At 31.3% G+C, this 20,031-nt stretch overlaps 3 protein-coding genes across 3 annotated transcripts; 1 reads left to right on the top strand and 2 right to left on the bottom strand.

Moving 5' to 3' along the window:
• Window positions 1-770: 770 nt before the first annotated feature.
• LOC129909903 (myb-like protein AA) lies at window positions 771-10,634 on the top strand. The gene is made up of 3 exons (XM_055987056.1): window positions 771-2,846; window positions 5,941-6,139; window positions 10,436-10,634. Exons 1-3 carry the CDS (start codon window positions 1,362-1,364, stop codon window positions 10,477-10,479), a joined length of 1,728 nt encoding a protein of 575 aa, XP_055843031.1. The 5' UTR covers window positions 771-1,361; the 3' UTR covers window positions 10,480-10,634.
• A 2,836-nt stretch (window positions 10,635-13,470) lies between these two features.
• LOC129909412 (esterase 6-like) lies at window positions 13,471-15,038 on the bottom strand. The gene is made up of 3 exons (XM_055986498.1): window positions 13,884-15,038; window positions 13,692-13,821; window positions 13,471-13,633 (listed from the first exon to the last, which is right to left on the bottom strand). The coding sequence occupies exons 1-3, from the start codon at window positions 15,013-15,015 to the stop codon at window positions 13,471-13,473; spliced, it is 1,425 nt and encodes a 474-aa protein (XP_055842473.1). The 5' UTR covers window positions 15,016-15,038.
• A 2,947-nt stretch (window positions 15,039-17,985) lies between these two features.
• LOC129910705 (esterase 6-like) lies at window positions 17,986-20,031 on the bottom strand. The gene is made up of 3 exons (XM_055988193.1): window positions 18,447-20,031; window positions 18,250-18,385; window positions 17,986-18,185 (listed from the first exon to the last, which is right to left on the bottom strand). Exons 1-3 carry the CDS (start codon window positions 19,810-19,812, stop codon window positions 18,029-18,031), a joined length of 1,659 nt encoding a protein of 552 aa, XP_055844168.1. The 5' UTR covers window positions 19,813-20,031; the 3' UTR covers window positions 17,986-18,028.

Genomic DNA, 20,031 nt, shown 5'->3' with positions numbered 1-20,031 from the left:
TTCGCACCAAATTAAGATCTTCTTTGTATTTCGAATCATTTAAATACTCCAGAGGATATCTAAACTATAAATTATATCACCTATCACGCCTATAGGGAATCCCATCAATTATTTTGCTTTTATAAAGCCTTACAAATGCTATTGTTGCTTTTGTAAAGCTTTATAGAAACATTTTTACAGATGCTTCTACTGTTGTTTTAAAAACTTTTATAAAAGCAAAATTGATATTTGAGTAGACTATCCAGCGAAAGAAACAGTGTAAAATAAAATATCTAAAATATCACATATTTCTGTTACTTAAGTAACTTCGTATGTAGATAGGTACCGTGTATCAATTTTTTTAAATTAGAAAATAGTTTGTCAGAAGGATGTTGCTAACACTAATAATAACAACTAATGATAACAACTAATTAAGTGGATAGCAGACATGACCTTAAACCAATTACGTGATAATAATTTATCTCACTATAAACGAAATCGTAATAAATCTTAGAAAACTACATTAATTGAGGTCAGGTTTAAAATGAATATAAAATAAAAATATGATCTTCCAAACACACATTTACATATATATGCAGAAAATAATTTCGCCCAAAATACAGTTATTGATCATCTTCATAATCATCTTAATCTTTATTTTCTTTTTTTTTGCCAATCTTGAACAAATAAATAAATAAATAAAAACTACTGAAATCATCTTCCACACTATACACACTTATCCCAGACCAAATATCTTCATCTGCAAATGATCGTCATCATCAACCAAAAAAAAAAAAAAAACGAAACCAAACTCACTTCTTTTGATGCAAAAGAATATATACGACCGACACGAAGAAAATTGAATTCCATGAAAACTGGATATGTATATATCTTCACTATGAAGCATTCAAAAATTCTATACCGTTATTGTTTGTCCATTGATTTAACCGAATACAAAAAAAACTTGGTTAGTTTCCTTCTTCTTTTTCCCAATTCTTGTAAGCTGTCCACTTCTGGCTAATACACTATAACCAAGAATCCAACAAGAAAATGAAAAGAAAGTTGCTAGCTGGTTGATGCCGCTGGTTGACTAGAAGCACTCTTGCACCACAACCACCACCACTCTGTTCTTTGGAAGAGCCTATAACCAAAAGTATCTTACAGATGGAAGCTAAACGAAATTCACTTGGTCATCAGTTTAATCCGAACAGTCGTCGAAGAAGATTCACTCTTTGCCATCGAGGCAACAGAAGAAGATATACAAAAATAAAAACAAAAAAACGATCCTTAACAAGTTTAAGAGTTCGTTTAAGAAAGTGCAATTAATTTGTTCATTTAAAATAATTTGACGTTGAATTTAACTAAACTTTTAAGCTTTAATAATGTCAAGAACTTATTTTGTTCTACTTATCGTTACACTCACGGTTTACTCCTGTGTCGCTGAAAACGAACAAAATTTAAACTCCTCTCGTTCAGCCCGTCAATGGGACATTCCGCGAGACTTACGTTTAATGGGTAGATTGTTTTTTGATCAACCACAACAACAACAACAACACACTCGTAGACCAGCACCGCCACAGATTTTACCGCGAAGTGATCATTTCCCTCAGAAAACTGATACTGGTTCAGTTCCGGCTTCATATGGAAGGCCACCTTTTGCTAGGCCACCACCTCCTCATATGAGGCGTAGGGTTTACTCAGGACCTCCAGGTCCACCACCTCCAGGATTATTCCTTCGTCCAAACGGTGTTCCACCATATCCACCATCTTTCAAAAACACCCGATTTTCTCTTGCCAAAGACCCCTACGCTCACAAGGGTGCTCCATTAAATTATCGTCCAGGACCGGGACACAATCCAAATGCGATCCCGGAAACACACAATTTCAAGCCATCTCCAAATTATAACGGTGAAGTGATTGTTCGTCGTCCATCAGTAATGTTACCAGTTCAGAAATCCGATGATAGAGTTGAAGCCCTTAGGCGTTTCAAACAACATCCGATTCCACAAGATCCTGATCATGCTATGTATTCTGTACACGAGGACACCGATAGTGAAGGTGATAGCTCATTTGGCTATCAAAATATTGGTGAAAACGCTATGAAGCAGGCTAAACAGTATTTGAACTTTATGAGCTCAAATGAATATTTTCTACCGAAAGTCGAACCGGATTACCGGAAATTGGATCAATCTAAACAGCAGCAGCAACAGAAGAAGAAATCTTCAGATAATGCAGCTCTAAGCAGTTCTCCTTTGCAACATTATCAACAACAACAACAACAACATCATCCACAACAGCAACAACAACAACAAAAACAACAACGGAATGTAGAATCAAGTAGTAGCCTCAATACAGCGTTCACTGTCAATGCGCCACTTCGTGTGTCTTCTTCTTATTCTCAAGCTCAAGCACATCAGGCTCAGGCCAATTCGGCCAACAGCTTTAGCAATTCATATCCAGCGCAAGCTATTGTAGGCAGCTTCCAAGGTGGCAATAAAGATTTTGTAGTGAGTTCAGATGGAAAGAAAAACGTACAAAGTATTGCATCGACCTCGTTTAGTTCGGCAGATGCTTCAAACCATCATCAACAACGTCAAAACAGCCCAATATTCTCAAGTGTTCTGCGACCAAAGTTGACAGATCGTGCATCGGATCCAGAGAGGGTGGAATTTACCGAACAAGATGCCATCCATGTTTCATACACATCAAATCCAATGGATTCATTATCACGAAATGGTGAGAAACAAAACCAACAAACGGATCGTCGATATGTTAAACCAGCTTCTGCCCCGACATCGCAGCAGCAGCAGCAGCAGGATGATGACATTGATGACGAAGAGGATGAGGAATTGATGCAAGCGTCATCGGTAAGTGTATTTTTATTTTTTTGTGTGATCTTGAAACAAACTCAATGCGTTACAAAAAAAAAAATCTGATATTTCTCATGTGAAGAGTTTGCACTGAACGAGTTCGTTTTGGCCCACTTATTCATAATACACAATTAAAAGTGCATTGAATGAAAGAAGTTTTTTTTGTATTCTTTTTTTTTTTTCTCTCTCTCTCTTTGAATGCACTTTTCAATTGTTAAGAACTTTCGATTGTTAAAGCGATTGTACACCGTTTTGTTGTGAAAGATGTAATTGAATTGAAATTTAATAAAGTGAAGACTTGTTTCTAGATTGACTGACACAAACGTTTCCAGACAATTTAATTCAACACGGATAGCATTCGAATCAAGATTAATTGTGGTTTAAAATTGTAGGTATGGATGATGAGTATAGAATAGACATTGCTGATTTTGTTTGGTCTTTATTAAGATTCTTTCAAAAAATCGGTTCTTAAAGTGGAACAATAATTTTTTTGAAGACAAATTGATTAAGCATTGTTTTTAACCATTCGGGAGTCCAGTAGCACCTCTCGAAAGTCACAAAACGATTTGTGCTAACAACGCGCACAGGGGTACTTATCTCGATTTTTTTGTTTTTGCTTAAAGGTCACTGTGGTGTATGCGTAACTTTTTTGTATTAAAAAATTGTAATGATTAGTACAAATCATTCTTTACTTGAGTATTCAAGTTCTGCATATGGAATGCACCGCATAATGGCCAGTTAAGAAATTGTTAACAGATAAATAGACTATGACGATTTCATTGATATTCTATATAGATCCCTAAAGTCGTTTTGAAGAAAAAAAATAAGTATTATATTCCTTATTTGAATCTGTATTAAATAGTCCAGTCAAATTGTATTCAGGCTCAGATAAAAATGGGAAGTTCTTGTGTAATTGATTTTGAAATCTAATTTTATATTTTTCGGGTTCGTCCAACAAAATTTTCACCTGTAAGTGATTATCAAAAAATTTCAATAAGATTTTAAAAACATAAATTATGTGTTATTGGAACTTATTTAAAAATATACAATTGAAGGGTTGTGAGTCTATTTGTGTGTGTATAGTTTTAAAAGAAACAGGCACTTGAATCCATTTGGATATTATAAGGCTTGGCACTAAGATAGTATTTTGATAAAAATATTGATTTTTAATTTTTTGGCACTTAGACCCTTTAGACTTGTATCCCTTCAATTTTGTTCTGATAAAAAAGCTCACTTCTTCAAAAACAAGCAAACAAGGCATTTTCTGATCATTTTTCTCGTTGTACAAAATTTTCAGCACCCAAAAAAAAAAAAACTACTGGACTATAGTCACAACTATCACGTTAGCCGTTTGTACTGAAACGAAAAGAAAACGACTTGCTCTAAAAGCGCTAATTTTTTTTTAACTAGAAAATTTAATTTGCAGTTAATTCCGCTCTTCGCCCTTCTTCCCTTTGACACGATAATCTCTTTACTTAAGTTGTTTTTGTGTCGTTGTAATTACTTTGGAAGTGACCTACCAGAGGTTGAAGGTCTTACTGAGTACATCATATTTCGGCACTTGAAATTTTTCATAGACCCTCAAAATTTCTAGTTATCGTCAAAAAACCGTTTTTCAATATTTTCAGATTTCAACGATTTTTTACTCGGTCATTTTTCGGTCAATTTCAGATTTTTTAGAGTTGTAAACAGAGGAGTACTTGTTCTTTTAGAAAATATTTTTTATTATACTCAAGCATCAAATTAGGGGGTAGATTTTATTGACTGAATTTCAAAGTACAACATTTTTGACCCGTTTTTTTAAGAATTCGGAACCGTATTTTTATTTTTATTTTTTTTTATATTTTTATTTTTTTTTACCAAAATTACGACCTCCCACCGGCCGCAAAGTAGTTTAGTCCCACCCACCGCTAAGCAAGCCGCTCGTTCGGTTGTGAAAAAAACAATCATTCATGTTTTTTTATTGTCAAAAAAAAAAAAATACGAAATTGTAGGTCTGAACAGGGTCTACAAATTTGATTTAATATTTTTTTGGATATTCATCACCCAAAAATATATAATGTCAAAAAACAAATCGCATATCGCAAATAGGAAATCTGGGTCGAAAACTTCAAGTTAAACTTTTTTAAGCATCCCCTACAACATATCCAAAATTTAGCTTTCTCGGTCATTTTGCATTTCCAAGCCATTTTTTCCGACATAATGACTAGCCTAAAAATTTTGATATCTTTTTGGTTGCTGAGATATAAATTATTTAATACTGATATTTTTTTCTTGTCCATGATAACACAGGCTCACAAAAAAAAAATTGCCAATACTTTTGATCGGATCTGCTTATCTTTATGTATTTTGACGTGGTGAATCCGAATCTGAAGTTTGTTTTGCTCAAACACCCTCAAAATTTTGAGTAAACTGCAAAAAACAATGAAAATTGTATTAAAATTGGGGATTTCTGCAATTTACTCATAATTTTAAGGATGTTTGGGCATCTTATAATTTCCTGCAGTTTAACAAATTATCTGCACTGCAAAATGTTTGCCCAAGATAAATTGATAGAAAATAATCCTATTAAATTAATGTGAACTTCCTTTTATTTTTGTTTAATTTTTAATTTCAATAAGCAAACACATTAAATTAATGAGCAATCATTATATTTTTTTATAACTAAAGAAAATACTTATTAAAATTAAATGAAATAAGAAATCTTATTATTTTAAGTAGACAAATTTAAGATGAACACCATTTTGCCGTATTTATTTCTGTGTAATTTCAAGAGTTAACAATTTTACTGGATTCATTTTACCAAGCCGAAACTTTACATATCCTCTTTTTTTTCATACACTTATTATAAATCTTATTCTTCTCATAGAAATTTCTTAAAGAACAAAAATTCCAAATTACTTGATACTTTTAAAGTAAAAAGTATCATCTAAATCCGAACATTGCTCTTTCATCATCTCAGTCTACTTTAAAAACACGAAAAACTGAAAACCGCATTGCTCCAATTAATTTATTAAAATCATTATGCACCACATAATACATCCTCTTAAATTTTTCTATATTTATTTTTGTTTTCCAACCTACATTGCAGGATGTTTACGGTCGTGTCAAGGCCAATCCCAATGAGACTCCCACCAATCCAACCACGGAACAAAAAGACACCGAAGAATACTGCGAACGAATATGCTCCAATGTGCAAGATGAAGATGAAGAAGTTGTTTGTGGTTCGGATGGATTTATGTACACCAGTGAGGCTCAGATGGAATGTTACGCATCTTGTTTACATATCGGTGAGTAGATAGATATATACAAGTTTTAAGCTGCATGCCTTTTCACGAACATGTTACATGTGTGGAACGTGGTGTAAATTATAAGTTTGTTAAGTTTAAACTTTTTAAGTATCCATATCTAAAGGCTGATGCTTCTCATTGTTATTGTTGTCAATCATGACAACAACAGTTACAACGACAAGCACTAGTGAGGAACAGGTAGAATAGGAAATATAATTAAATGTTAGGATGTATGGTTGCCAAGTGCAATAAAAAAAGCTTCTTCTGATTTAAATTTGCTTTCAAGACGAATTTCTTGTATGATTTTTACTGATTTTAACGTGTTTGGAGGTGAGATTTATAATTGATAAATGGCGCCCGAGAGTTTTTTGAAATCATGACTTGTTTCATAAAAAATTTATTTTTGAAGCTTCATCGTAGAACACTATCAAACTTTTCCATAATTTATCTTTGGTAAGCATATTTGGATGATATATGTGGCTATGATTATGAAAGTGGACTAAGTCACTTTTTGCATTGTTTGAAGAAAAACTTACATAATAATTTTCTTATAACGATTTAATTATATTTCTTTTATGAAATCACTAGAGGAGCAATAAAGAAGTCTATTTGCTGCAATTTCGCTTTCAAATAAACTTTACCCCTTAAATAATAATTATTTTTAGGCTAGATTTGATGCCATTTTTAGGAGTGACTTAGTCCACTTTCATAATTAAGGGCACATATATTGACTTTGAAAAACAATAAAAAATAATTTTTTATGATTTCTCAACACCTGGGCCCTATTTCACCAACTACAAGTTACAAGCACAAATTTGCAACTTGTAGATCACAAGTACAAATTTGTACAGTGGAATTCTGTTTCACGAAGTACAAATAAGTAATTCACAAATTTGTGATTATTGAAAAAAAAAAATTACAACTAACTTTTGAAAACCACAAGTTTGTAGAATTACCGTTTCACCAATTATATTTTTTTCTTGTAAACAACAAGTCTCTATCACAAACTTGTAAAGCTCGTTATAGTCTTAGCGGTGACCGTTTAGTTACTTAACTCATAACGACATAGGCTAATATTGGTTTAAAGTGAAGAATAAGTTAATATTGAATATGAAAAAATAGGATTGCCACTTTTAAAACTGGAGCTCTTATGTGGCAACCCTATTTTAAACGGAAATTTGTCAAATAACTAATACTGTGATATCTTTGTAATTTGATCAAAATAAGAATTTTTTTTTAAATGCCAAACAAAATTTTAAATAGTGAGGAAAATTAATAAAATAATATAAGGAATGAAGGAATACAAATATGTGAAATAATGACACTATCAAAGCTTCTTTGATCAAAAGAAAACGAATTTTTACACACTTAAGGGGCAGGTTAAAGCGATAAGGAAAAATTTTTAAATAGATATTTTTTGATGTTTTCATTCTATTTGAAGCACAAATGCTATACCGCATTTTTAATGCATTTGTTTTCCATTACAAATTTAAAAAAAAATATTTAAAACAAATACAAAATTATTCCACTAAAAAAAATATTTATTGCAACAGAAAAAAAAATTATTGCAACTGAAAAATATTTGCCCTAAAAAAAATATTTTTTTGCAGAATAAAAAAAAAGTTATTGTAACTGAAAAATATTTTCATTGAAAATAAAATTTTTATTGCAACTAAAAATATTTTTCATTCAAAAAAAAAATATCACAAATAAAAAATTTTCTCAATAGACAAAAAAATCAATGCAAAATATTAAATATTTTTTCTTAATATTCGTCGAATTTCTTACAATTTCGGACATTTGGCCATACATTAGTTATTTCAACTTTACTATTGAATTCTATGTAAAGGCAAATAGTCAAAATTGTAAATACCTACAAGTAAATATTTGTTATTAATTGAAATATTTTTCCGTTGCAATACAAATTTTTTTAATGCATTTTTTTTTATGTCGCAGTAAAAATATATTTTGTTGCAATTAAAAAATTAATATATGAATATATTAATTTTTTTTTAATTGCAATAAATGATTTTTTTTAAAATTTCAATTTAATTTTTTTTTCAATTGATATTTTTTCAACCCTGAATAATAATAAAAATAATAATAATGGCCTTCGTCGTAAGGCCATTTTAAACACTTTTATTACTCTAAAATACTGTTTTTACAAATTTGTAGCAAAAATGACATACGTCTTGACTCTTGTAGAAAATTTTCACAAATAAATAGAAACTTGTAATTTTTTTAGTTTGGTGAAACAAAAACCCACAAGAAACTTGAAAGCTTACAAATTTGTTACTTGTAAAATACAAGATTTGGTGAAACAGAAAATGGATTTTTTCACAAATTTAAAATTGTAGATTACAAGTACAATTTTGTGATCACAAGAAACTGGTGAAACAAAATTTATAGATTTTTTCACAAATATTGTGAAAATCACTTGTAATTACAAATTTGTAAGTTGGTGAAATGGGGCCCTGGCAACCAAGTGCAGTCACTTTACGATGATAAAGATGATAGATCTTTTATCTAAGTTGCAACAAGTGAGTGACTTATTAACTTACTCTCAAATCACTTAACCTCACTATGAATATTACCATGAAGAGCGAATAAAATTAAAGTAATGGCTTTAACAATTGAGAGAAAGCGTAATTGGCATTCCCAACGCAAAAAAAAACACTTTCAATAGCTCTGCCGGCCATTAACAAAAGGATTTAAATCGTTATTTTTTTTTTCTTTTTTTTTTCGCAATTTGCAGATAATTTTATCTTGATGCAATGCGAATAATAGCTATAGCAAGCCACAGGGAGTGCTTTTCATTCACGGTTTTTAGCCACACAGATTAATGGCACTAATTTGTAACTGTTCTGCATTTAATTTTATTATGTTGTCAAACAAAGGCGCCATCTAGTGAATGAGAATTGATATTGTATAGAATATCACAACAAAAACATTACTGTTAAAAAAAGAGCCAAGTTCTCCTATGTTGAAATTATGCTGGCACAAAAAGTACTGAGATGTAAAAGTGTACCAAGTTCTAAAGTTTGGGTTCAAATTCGTATCAATAAAATTTTGATTGTTCTCTTGACAATTTTTCTTTTCATTACCGATTTTTAAAGTTATTTCAAAAATTGCCAAGGAAACAATCAAAATTTTATTGATACGAATTTGAACCCAAACTTTAGAACTTGGTACACTTTTACATCTCAGTACTTTTTGTGCCAGCATAATTTCAACATAGGAGAACTTGGCTCTTTTTTTAACAGTAATGTTTTTGTTGTGATTTCACTACTTTTTGCAAGGTATGGCTGTAGAATTGAAGATCTCTATATATGATGAAAATTCAGCGGAAATGGGCGGTTGCCACGCCCCCTGGCTGAAATTCTCAAATTTTAAATTTTTTCCTTTTTATAAACTACCAGCTCTACCGTTCTACCAAATTTCAAGATTCTACAATAATCAGAAGTGCTCTATAATATTTAATGATAATTCAGCGGAAATGGGCGGTTACCACGCCCCCTGGCTGAAATTCTCAAATTTTAAAATTTTTTCTTTGTATAAACTACCAGTTCTACCATTCCACCAAATTTCAAGATTCTACGATAATCAGAAGTGCTCTATAATATTTGATGATAATTCAGCGGAAATGGGCGGATGCCACGCCCCCTGAATTGAAAATCTCAAATTTTCGATTTTTCCCTTTGTGTACACCACAAGCCCTATCACCGTGTAAAATTTCAAGTTTCTACGTTAACGGGAAGTTCTCCATAATTTTGATGATCTGTCAGTGAGTGAGTGAGTGAGTGAGTGAGTGAGTGAGTGAGTGAGTGAGTCAGTCAGTCAGTTACGGTTTTTGCGATTTTTGAAGCCCTATATCTCAGAAACTACTCATCGTAAAAGGCTTAAATTTTGTGAGGAGTTTGGTTTTGACAAGCTCAATAAATGTAGCGAGTTTGAATATTCTAGCATCTTTGGTGTGGATGTTAGAGGGGGGTCGAAAATGGCCTGAGTTGTTTCCTGTAAATAAGGGTGTAGTGCCAAAGTTGCTAGAGAACTTGGCTGGGCACTACCGTGCCCATAAGTGTTACACGTTTATTGTTCATTAAAGAAGTGAAAATGAAATTAAATTTGATTTCTTTGATAACGGTAGGGGTCAACAAAGTTTGTATAGAATTTTTATTCTATTTTTGAGACAAAGAGTGTATTTTCAGTTAGTAATTTAAGTTTCAAACCAAATATTTTACATAATTAAATTTTACTTAAACTTAAATATTAGTTCTAATTAATATTTCTTTTCAGATGTGACCATTCAAAGTAAGGGCACCTGTAATCAACCGCTTTAGAAACTGATGCATTTTATTATCTGTGTAAAGGAAATAAAGTTTAAAGCAAATCTAATTCTAAGATATTAGATAGCAGTTAAATTGTGTGAAAGAAAAAAAAAAGTAAAAATGAATTTGAAATACAGATGGTTAAATTATTTTAAAACAATATTTTTTTTATTTCATTATGTGATTACAAAACAAGTTGATACAGTAAACGTACAGAGTTAAGAGGGAACTAATTCATAGATGAGAGGTGACAACTTTTAAAATGACAAATGACTAACTACCTACTTGAAAATTGTCTTAATTCTGTATTACAAATGATTTTCATCTGCTAAAAATAGTGATATATTATATTTTTTTAAAAATCGGTCGACTCTTTTCCAATCCACCAAAACCTCCAGAAAGTATAATGAGTAATTGGAATAGCTTATCATCAAAAAAAAAAAAGTTGCGTATACGTCCAAGTGTAACTCTGCTTTATCTTTTTGTAAGAGTGAATAAACTACAAAAATATATATAGGTCCATTTCATTACACAACGGGAATTTTTAAATTTTCAATGAAATTTTTTTTTACGTTAAATTCAAAATGTAGTGGACAAGACTGCCTATTGCGACAAGACTTTTTGTTCCATGTTGTATGAAAAAAAATAAAATTGGCATCAATTGCAAAATAAAATAAGTGGCTTTTAATATGATCGATCATATCTGTAAGTATGAGCAAGTTCGGTAGAGACACCGAAAAGTTAGTAGAATAACTTTTCAACGTGATTTTGTGATTTTTTATCAACATGTGAAAAAAAAAATTATTTAACGGTGAAATAATAATGAAAATGTTTAACACTTTATTTTTCACCGGTACCCAGTGGCGTAGCTACCGCTGTATCAACTGTATCCATGTAACAGGGCCCCGTGCTACAGGGGCCCCCAAAGATACAAAGCACAAGACGCTTGTAAAAACATTCACTAGAATCTTCTTCTTCCTATTTCTCGGCGCTGTTATGATCTCGATATCAAGGGGATCATAACTTTCCCACGTAACTGCTTCACACTAGTGATCCGCCTGTGGGGTTCGCCGGGTTGACCTCAGAAATCGGCGGCAAGCCTCCCGGTTTTGTATTGTTCCATTTCTAAGGCCAACTGAATGCTGGTATTTTTGCATTTGCTTATACCAGGAGTTTTTAGGCCTACCTTTCTTTTTATTATTTAAAAACATTCACTAGAATCTATTAACTTAAAATAAATTTTTTTTATTAAAAATGTTATGACTATGATAATTACTTTTTGTACCTAATAGTGTACTTAATAGCGTCATCAACAAACTATACCAAGATTGGAAACTTGTGTGCAAAGTAACAACAAATTTAACTGAAAAATTTAGCCACTGTGGTGAATGACCCACCAAGTGTCTATGTGTGTGTAAACACGCAACACACAGAAACTTGGTAGGTTATTCATCACACCTCACAGCTTATAGGCAAAAGTGATTTGACAGCTCAGTTCCCAGACTTGGTATAGTTTGTCGATGGTTTTTTTCCTGTGTTTCTATCAACGTCATACCAACTAATACTACTGCAACTTTAAAATGCAATCACTTTTTTAATTCGAATTTTTATAACTTGTCTGACAAAAGACACCAACATCACACAGAAACGCAAACCAGGACAAAAGTAGGGTTCTCAAGTCCGTCTGCCTGTCTGTCTGTGTAAGGAACTAAAGCTTAAACGGATGAACCGATCAATTTCAAACATGGTATGTGGCGATTTTTGGAGACTCTCCAGAGAGATTATTGCAAATAATTTTGTATAGTCAAAAAGTAAGGGTAATTCATATTTCCAATTTTGGAAAATTAAAATTTTCTCAAAAACGACTCAAAGGATTTTGAAGAAAAACTAAATGTTTGTTTCTAAGCAAAGTCTACTATTGACAGTACTAACCATAGAAACAGTTTATTTAATTTCTTAATTTCTGAAATTCTACCAAAGAAGTAGCTAATTCAATTTCAACGAAGTTTTTAATACAAAAGCATTTAGGTACTAAATAGCTTAAATGTAAATTAAAAATAATATTCTGAAAAATAAGATTTTGGATTAAAAAAAAAAAAATAGCTATCTAATTTTTGAAATTGGGACATTTATTTTTTTAGATGTTGACTTACAATTGCTAAAAAATTCGAACTTACATTATTTTTTTTTTTAATTTTCTAAAGTGGGGAGGGGCCCCCAAAATAATTTGGATACAGGGTTCCCACAGGGCTAGCTACGCTACTGCCGGTACCTCTAAAAACTTATAAAGCATTATACCTAAATGCTCATTCAAAAAACATGTATTTTAAAAGTGGTCATTTTCAATAAGGTTACAAAAAGAACAAGGTTCTGAATCCCACTTTGTATGTTTGTTTCCTTAGAACTTTCGACTGGCTGAACCGATTTTTATGATTCTTTTATATTTTACAGCTTTGTGGTCACACTTCAATTTGGCAATCTTCAGACTGACATTGACTAGTTTTATATTTGGCTTCGAAATGAAATGGAATACCATAAATTATCAAAATTTAGATTTATATAAAAGTTTTTTATTTCGAAATAATTTAACATTTAATTATAAAAAATCATAAAAAAAAATTAAAATCAAACTCAATCATCAGGGACACTGAAGAAAATAGACTTAATTTTTCAGCAGATCACTGAATTGTGTTGACTATATTGTGACTGTATTTTTGTATATAAGAAAATTATAGCTTTGTTATAGTTTGCATACAATGCAAAATTATAACAAAGGCATTGTTTGAAAAAAAAATTAAAACAAATCATATTGTATAATAGTTTTTTGTATTATTAATTTATTTTTATATTTATTTAACTTATTAAATAACAATATACTTAACATTTTTAAAGCTTTTCAGGTTTAAGTCAAATTTTCTTTGTTGTCTTTTTAACAACTTTTTGAACATATTTCGTAACATTCATCAAAAAGTACAATGTAATATTATTATCTATACAGAGATTTTAATATGAAAAACAATTTTTTCTCTGCTGGCACTCCTGCAGATTTGTGTTACTCGTCGACCATGGTCCTATAAAATAAATCTTCTCAAATATTTGCAAGAACTGTATTGGTTCCAAATTATTTCCATTGGCAGGTAATGAGGTATCTTTGAAGACAGGAATGCTAAAATTAAAAAAAAAATTCTATACAAAATATTCCATAATTAAATATACAAGCATACCCTTCTGAAACAAACGTTTCAAACATCTTAAGAAAATATTTTGAAATTTTCATATCATTTACTTTGCTGGTATAATTTGTGCTAAAAGCAAATGGAAGAAAAAGTACCTCATCATCGCCATGAGTTGCTCCTGAAGTTAAAAATTATTGTCATTTAAAAGGTCATAACAAAATAAAAGAGACAAAAACTTACCAAACTCAAATTCTAAATCATTAGCTAAAAAGTTGCCTACACCATAATTATGGGGATTTGCATAGATATAACTATAAACTGGACGTGGTCCAAACATTCTATGAAGTATTATGGTTTCCAAGATGCCATTTATAAAAATCAAATCACTGAACATTTTTTGTAGTTTTAAATAACTTTTGCGAGAGAATATTTCTTTACCCATATACATCTCCTTGAGGCTTTTGGACAACATTTGCTTGCATTTTTTGCAAGGTTTATCGTAGTAAAATAGAAGATATGGCGCCAATTCAAACCAACGTTCGTTAAGTTCCTCAATATAATCCAATCCTTTTTCGTTCTTTCTTAATAAACTTGCAGCATTGTACGCTCCTTCTTCAGTAGTGAACGTAAGCATAAACGGAATGTTGGCAATTTCACCCCTTTCGATCAGGTTTTGAGGATCTGCAGTCATAAATGCACCAGGCGTGTTTTCCTTTTCAACAACTGGCCCAAACAAATTGAATGGATTGTCTAAAAACTTGAACATCGTTCCCACCGCAGAGTTTATATTTTCGATGGGTTGTTCCTGTAAACAAGATTTCAACTTCTTCCCTTGACATTTACAATTCAACATCTTTGCTAAGGTTTTAGTTTTTTCTTTGGCATTCATCTGCATAACCCAAGGATTTAAGGCACTTCCACTTATTGCTACAGCAGCTGATACCAGGTTTTCAGTTTCTTTTTTCAAAACATGCAAATGCACCGATGCACCTCCAGCTGATTGTCCAGTCAAAAGAATCTTTTCAGGGTCTCCGCCAAAAAGATAAATATTCTGTTTGATCCATTTTAGGGCCAATTGTTGGTCTTTTAATCCCAAGTTGCCTGGAATTATTCCATCTTCAGTTGAAAGGAATCCTAGTGGTCCGAGTCGATAGTTAATTGTAACCACTAACATATTCCCTGCATTCATTATGGTTTTCGGCGAATATGATGATCCCGCACCGAACATGAAGGCTCCACCGTGAATGTATATAAATACTGGTAAAAGATTGTTGAAGCTTCTGTTTTGCGGAGTGAAAATGTTTAAAAATAGACAATCTTCTTGTCCTTTAGAAAAGTTTGCAAATATTTCAAACTGACGACAACGAAGCATTTCACCAGTTGCATTTTGAATACCTTCCCAACTGGACTCATAGGGTTTGGATGTTTCGAAACGTACCGGAGGTTCCGCGTAACGTACATTCGTAAAAGAGTAATAATTTTCAATTAATGAACCTTGCAATTGACCATTTGGGAGGTCAATAATACGTCCAGTGACATTTGAAAAACTATGTATAAATACAATAACTGAAACAGCTAACGAAACAACCTTGAACGAATACATCGCGAGACTGATGCAAATTTTTCAGAGATGTAACTTATTTTAAGCAATAATTTAAATTCTGGTTCTATAAAAGGAGAAACAAGTAAAACAATGTTCTTAAAAAGGTTTTGTATATCGTGCGGGAAGATCATAATGATCATTATTTTTGCGAATATTTATACTGATACAATTGGGGATTTTTTTTTAATTTTTGCGGTTCGATGTTTGTACTCAGATTATTAATGTAACAATTGCAAATCAAGATAAACAGCTGTTCACATATAAAGTGTGTTGGTACGTACGATATGCGTTCGTGAACCGCGAAAGTTATTTTTGGAGTTTTCAAATGATTACAAGAACAAAAACATGAACAATAAAATGCACGATTGGGGTCGCACTTACTTGCTCTTATGGTAACGTAGCTCTAATGTTAAAGCTTTTACTGAACAGAACATAAATTAGAGAAAATTTAAATTTTTTTATTTTTAAGGAATTTCATTAATTAATGCAAAAAAAAATAAAATCTGTTTTTATAACTAATTTAACACCGCTTTAAATGATCTTTTACACAAACCAAGTATTAGCCCAGTGCAATTATAATTTGACCCAGCAGTTCGTACTACCCCCAAAATTTGTTTTGCTCCTTCGAAAAAGAGTTAGGTGAATATCATAACCTTGATTTTTCACCTTTTGGCCTCCATTTTGGATTTTAGTTTTTATCAAATATTTCGACTTCTGTTCATCCTAGATTAAAGTTGTTCACCTTAAAATTCTACTCTGCTATAGGTACAACTTTTTTTATATCGCTATAGGTAAATACAAAAATTATTAATACCCCTTTTTTATCAAATGAAGAGAATTAAAAAAAATGCACGTCTTGAATTTTTTTTCTAAGACAAAGCTAAAATACTCACTAACTAATCATTTAATATTCAAAATTTGGTTGAACAAAATTTAAGAAAAAAGTAAAGATAAAAAACACAGACAGAAAAGGGCATTTTTTAACAAAAAAGGATTAATAACTTTTGTACAAAGTGAACAATATTTTCTCGGAAGGTTTTTCATATTTTTGATAAAAAGTGCTCAAAACTAAAAAACTTTTTTTTCATATTTTTTTTTTACTTTTTTGGCATGTAACTTTTTTAATATTCAGAATATCGAAAAAATGTTTTGATTTGATTGAATTTGATTTATGTCAAGAAGACGCGAAATTTAAATGTCTACTTTTTTTGTAGAACCAACTTCTATCTAGGATGAACAGAAGTCGATATATTTAATGAAAATTTTAAAACTAAAATCCAAGATGGCGGCCAAAAGGTGAATTTCACGAGTGCGAAAAATTAGAGTTATGATATTCACCTAATTCTCTATCGAATGAGCAAAAAAAATTTGGGGGTGGTACATATATGTATGTACATATATGAAAATCATAAATGCACTGGACTATAATATGCCATTTGATTTCTTGTATAAAAAAGAATTTAAAAAAAAATCGAAAATCGTTAGAGTCGTTTTTTTTTTAAGTAAAATATAAAAAAATTCTTACATTTTTCAAAAAAAAAGTTGGTACCAATGCAATTTCTAATAAAATATTATTCAACATAGGTATAAAAACGAAGTTTCAAAAAAAAAAATTGAAATACTTTTTAAAATCCAAAAATGTGTTTTTTGTAAATTTTTTAAAAATTTTTATATAACGTTTATTTTAACGTTTCTGTTTATAAATCGGCTAAGTGGTTTACGAGAAATTCATAAGTAAAAGAAACCATTCAATGACAGGTACCGTTAATAACGGTACAAAATTTTTTTTTTATTTCAAAAGTTGGTTCTAATGTGTAGTAGTGTATTACTACCACACAAATTTTAATGAAAATAGTTAGAGCCGTTTTCGAAAAAATTAACTTTTCTATTACCGTTATGATAACAGTAATGCTTGTTTTGGTCCAAAAAAAATTTCAATTTCTTCTATAAGGAATCACCCAAAACCATGTTTGAGTCGTTTTTTTTTTTGTTTTAATTAATTTTTAAAAAATTTTTTTGTTTATTTTTTTAATAAAATTGGCCATGTTTTATAAACTGTTAATCGATATTTAAAACTAAAATTTCAAAAACTATCAATGAATGGTTCAATGGTTCTAAAATTTGATTTTGCAAAAAAAAAAATAAAATAATTTTTGAAAACTTTTATTTTGATTTATATTTAGGCAATATAAATACTTTTGCATACAAAAATTCGTTAAAATTGAACCAGTCATTTGGGATATAAACAGTAATTTAAAAAACGGTGCTATAGGATGTACCTACGGTTTTTGAGATAATCTTTTTTCATGTAGATAGAACTTGTTTAAGAACTAATACTTGATTTTGTTAATCAAAATCGTAGGAGCCGTTTTTAAGAAAATTAAACTATTAAACTTTTCCCAAAATTGGTACATTATAGGTACCGTTATCTTTCGTCCAAACAAATTAATTCCAAAAATCTCTCTGTACAGGGTCCAAAAACAGCTACATACCAAGCTTGAAGTTGTTCGACAAATCCATTTAGGCTGTAGCTTCTTATACAGAACGACAGACTGACCGAGAGACGGACTTTCGAGAACCATTATCTATCACAGTAATGTCATGTTTGATTGTTAGGAAAATATGAATTCTACACTGATTCCAGGAATTGAAAGAAAATTACAAAAAAAACGTATCTTTTAATCTTAATTTTAACTAGCTCAAGGATCAATATGAAACATAATCATTAAAAATAATATTATTCAAAAATAATACGTGATAATGGTTCACATACATTTACATTTTAATAAGAAAAACAAGTTTCGCTCTGCTGACACTCCTGAGTTTTGTTACTCATCCATGGCCCTATACAATATTTCTCTCCAAATATCTGCAAGTACTTTATTGGTTCCAGATTATTTTCATTGGCAGGTAATGAGGTATCTTTGAACAGAGGAATCCTAAAATTGAAAATATGAATTTTAAACAAAATATTCGCAATATTTTAATGCAATATAATCTTACCCCTCTGAAACAAACGTTTCAAACATCTTAAGGAAATATTTTGAAATTTTCATATTAGTTAAGTTTGTGGCATTCTCAAATTGGGCAAATGGAATAAATGGAAGATAAAGTGCCTCATCATCGCCATGAGTTGCTCCTGAAATCGAAAACGTTAATTTAAATGTTAAGAATTTAAATAAAATACTAGAAAAACTTACCAAACTCGAATTCCAAATCATTGGCGAAAAAGTTTCCTACACCATATTTATGAGGATTTGCATAAATGTAACTATAAACTGGACGTGGTCCAAACATTCTATGAAGTTTTATGGTTTCCAAAATGCCATTGATAAAAATCAAATCACTGAACATTTTTTGCAATTTCAAATAACTTTTGCGAGATATTCTTTCTTTACCCATATACATCTCCTTGAGACTCTCGGACAACTTCTGCTTGCATTCTTTACAAGGCTCATCGTAGTAGAATAGAAGATATGGCGCCAATTCAAACCAGCGTTCATTAAGTTCATCAATATATTCCACTCCGTTCTTGTTCTTACTTAGAAAGAAGGCAGCATTGTAAGCTCCTTCTTCACTAGTCATTGAAACCATATATGGAATATTGGCAATTTCACCCCTTTGGATGAGTCTTCGAGGCTCTGCAGTCATAAATGCACCAGGCGTGTTTTCCTTTTCAACAACTGGCCCAAACAAATTGAAGGGATTGTCCAAAAACTTGAACATTTTCCCTACAGCTGCATATATCTTATCAATAGGTTTTTCCTTTAAACAACATTTCAACTCCTTTCCTTCGCTTGGACAATTCAAAAGCTTTGCTAAGGTTTCAGTTTTTTCCCTGGGATTTTTCTGCATTACCCAAGGATTTAAAGCACATCCACTTCTCCCTGCTGCAGCTGATACCAAGTTTTCAGTTTCTATTTGCAAAACATGGAAATGCACCGATGCACCTCCAGCTGATTCTCCAGTTAAGAGAATCTTTTCAGGATCTCCACCAAAAAGATGAATATTCTTTTTGATCCACCTTAAGGCCAATTGTTGATCTTTTAATCCCAAGTTTCCTGGAATTGCTCCATCTTCAGTTGAAAGGAATCCTAGTGGTCCGAGTCGGTAGTTAATTGTAACAACTATCATATTCCCCTCTTCCATTATGATTTTTGGTGAATAAAATGCTGCTGAGCCGTACATAAAGGCTCCACCATGAATGTATATGAATACTGGTAAAAGATTGTTGTTATCTGCTTTTTGCGGAGTAAAGATGTTCAAAAATAAACAGTCTTCTTGTCCTTTAGTAAAATTTGCAAATCTTTCAAATTGAACACAAGCAAGCATTTCACCAGTTGCATTTTGAATACCTTCCCAATTGGACTCATAAGGTTTTGATGGTTCAAAACGTACCGGAGGTTCCGCATAACGTATATTTGTAAAGGAATAGTAGTTTTCAATCAAGGAACCTTGCATCTGACCATTTGGGAGGTCAACAATACGACCATCAGTGGCATTTGAAAAACTTAATATTAATTCGAATATTAATAAGGTTAATGAAACCACTTTGAACGAATACATCGCGAAACTGATACAATTTTTCGGAGATCTCGTTTATTTTAAAGGAGGCACTCGCATTAGATTTTATAGAGCGGCTGGATTGATTATACATACAAAGTGTGTAGCTGCATAAGGCCCTGAGTTACAATAACAAACCCGTTATTGCTTTTATTTTTTCCTTCTAACCATAAGATGTGGGTACTCATATTTTGAGTCCATATTATAGGCGGATTAATCCAT

The sequence above is a fragment of the Episyrphus balteatus genome, chromosome 2 (assembly GCF_945859705.1).
Source record: "Episyrphus balteatus chromosome 2, idEpiBalt1.1, whole genome shotgun sequence".
Lineage (NCBI taxonomy): Eukaryota > Metazoa > Arthropoda > Insecta > Diptera > Syrphidae > Episyrphus > Episyrphus balteatus.
The sequence above is the reverse complement of the archived record's forward strand: the minus strand, read 5'-3'. Positions and strand labels throughout refer to the sequence as shown.

What these genes read in the sequence shown, in the direction of transcription:
- LOC129909903 (XM_055987056.1), top strand. Translation starts at nt 1,362, where the DNA reads ATGTCAAGAACTTATTTTGTTCTACTTATCGTTACACTCACGGTTTAC. An exon ending in AATTGATGCAAGCGTCATCG is followed by an intron (nt 2,847 to 5,940) that starts GTAAGTGTATTT and finishes CCTACATTGCAG; the next exon opens with GATGTTTACGGTCGTGTCAA. An exon ending in CGCATCTTGTTTACATATCG is followed by an intron (nt 6,140 to 10,435) that starts GTGAGTAGATAG and finishes ATTTCTTTTCAG; the next exon opens with ATGTGACCATTCAAAGTAAG.
- LOC129909412 (XM_055986498.1), bottom strand. Translation starts at nt 15,015, where the DNA reads ATGCTTCGTTGTCGTCAGTTTGAAATATTTGCAAACTTTTCTAAAGGA. An exon ending in TGATTTAGAATTTGAGTTTG is followed by an intron (nt 13,822 to 13,883) that starts GTAAGTTTTTGT and finishes TTTTAACTTCAG; the next exon opens with GAGCAACTCATGGCGATGAT. An exon ending in GAAACGTTTGTTTCAGAAGG is followed by an intron (nt 13,634 to 13,691) that starts GTATGCTTGTAT and finishes TTTTAATTTTAG; the next exon opens with CATTCCTGTCTTCAAAGATA.
- LOC129910705 (XM_055988193.1), bottom strand. Translation starts at nt 19,812, where the DNA reads ATGTATTCGTTCAAAGTGGTTTCATTAACCTTATTAATATTCGAATTA. An exon ending in TGATTTGGAATTCGAGTTTG is followed by an intron (nt 18,386 to 18,446) that starts GTAAGTTTTTCT and finishes TTTCGATTTCAG; the next exon opens with GAGCAACTCATGGCGATGAT. An exon ending in GAAACGTTTGTTTCAGAGGG is followed by an intron (nt 18,186 to 18,249) that starts GTAAGATTATAT and finishes TTTCAATTTTAG; the next exon opens with GATTCCTCTGTTCAAAGATA.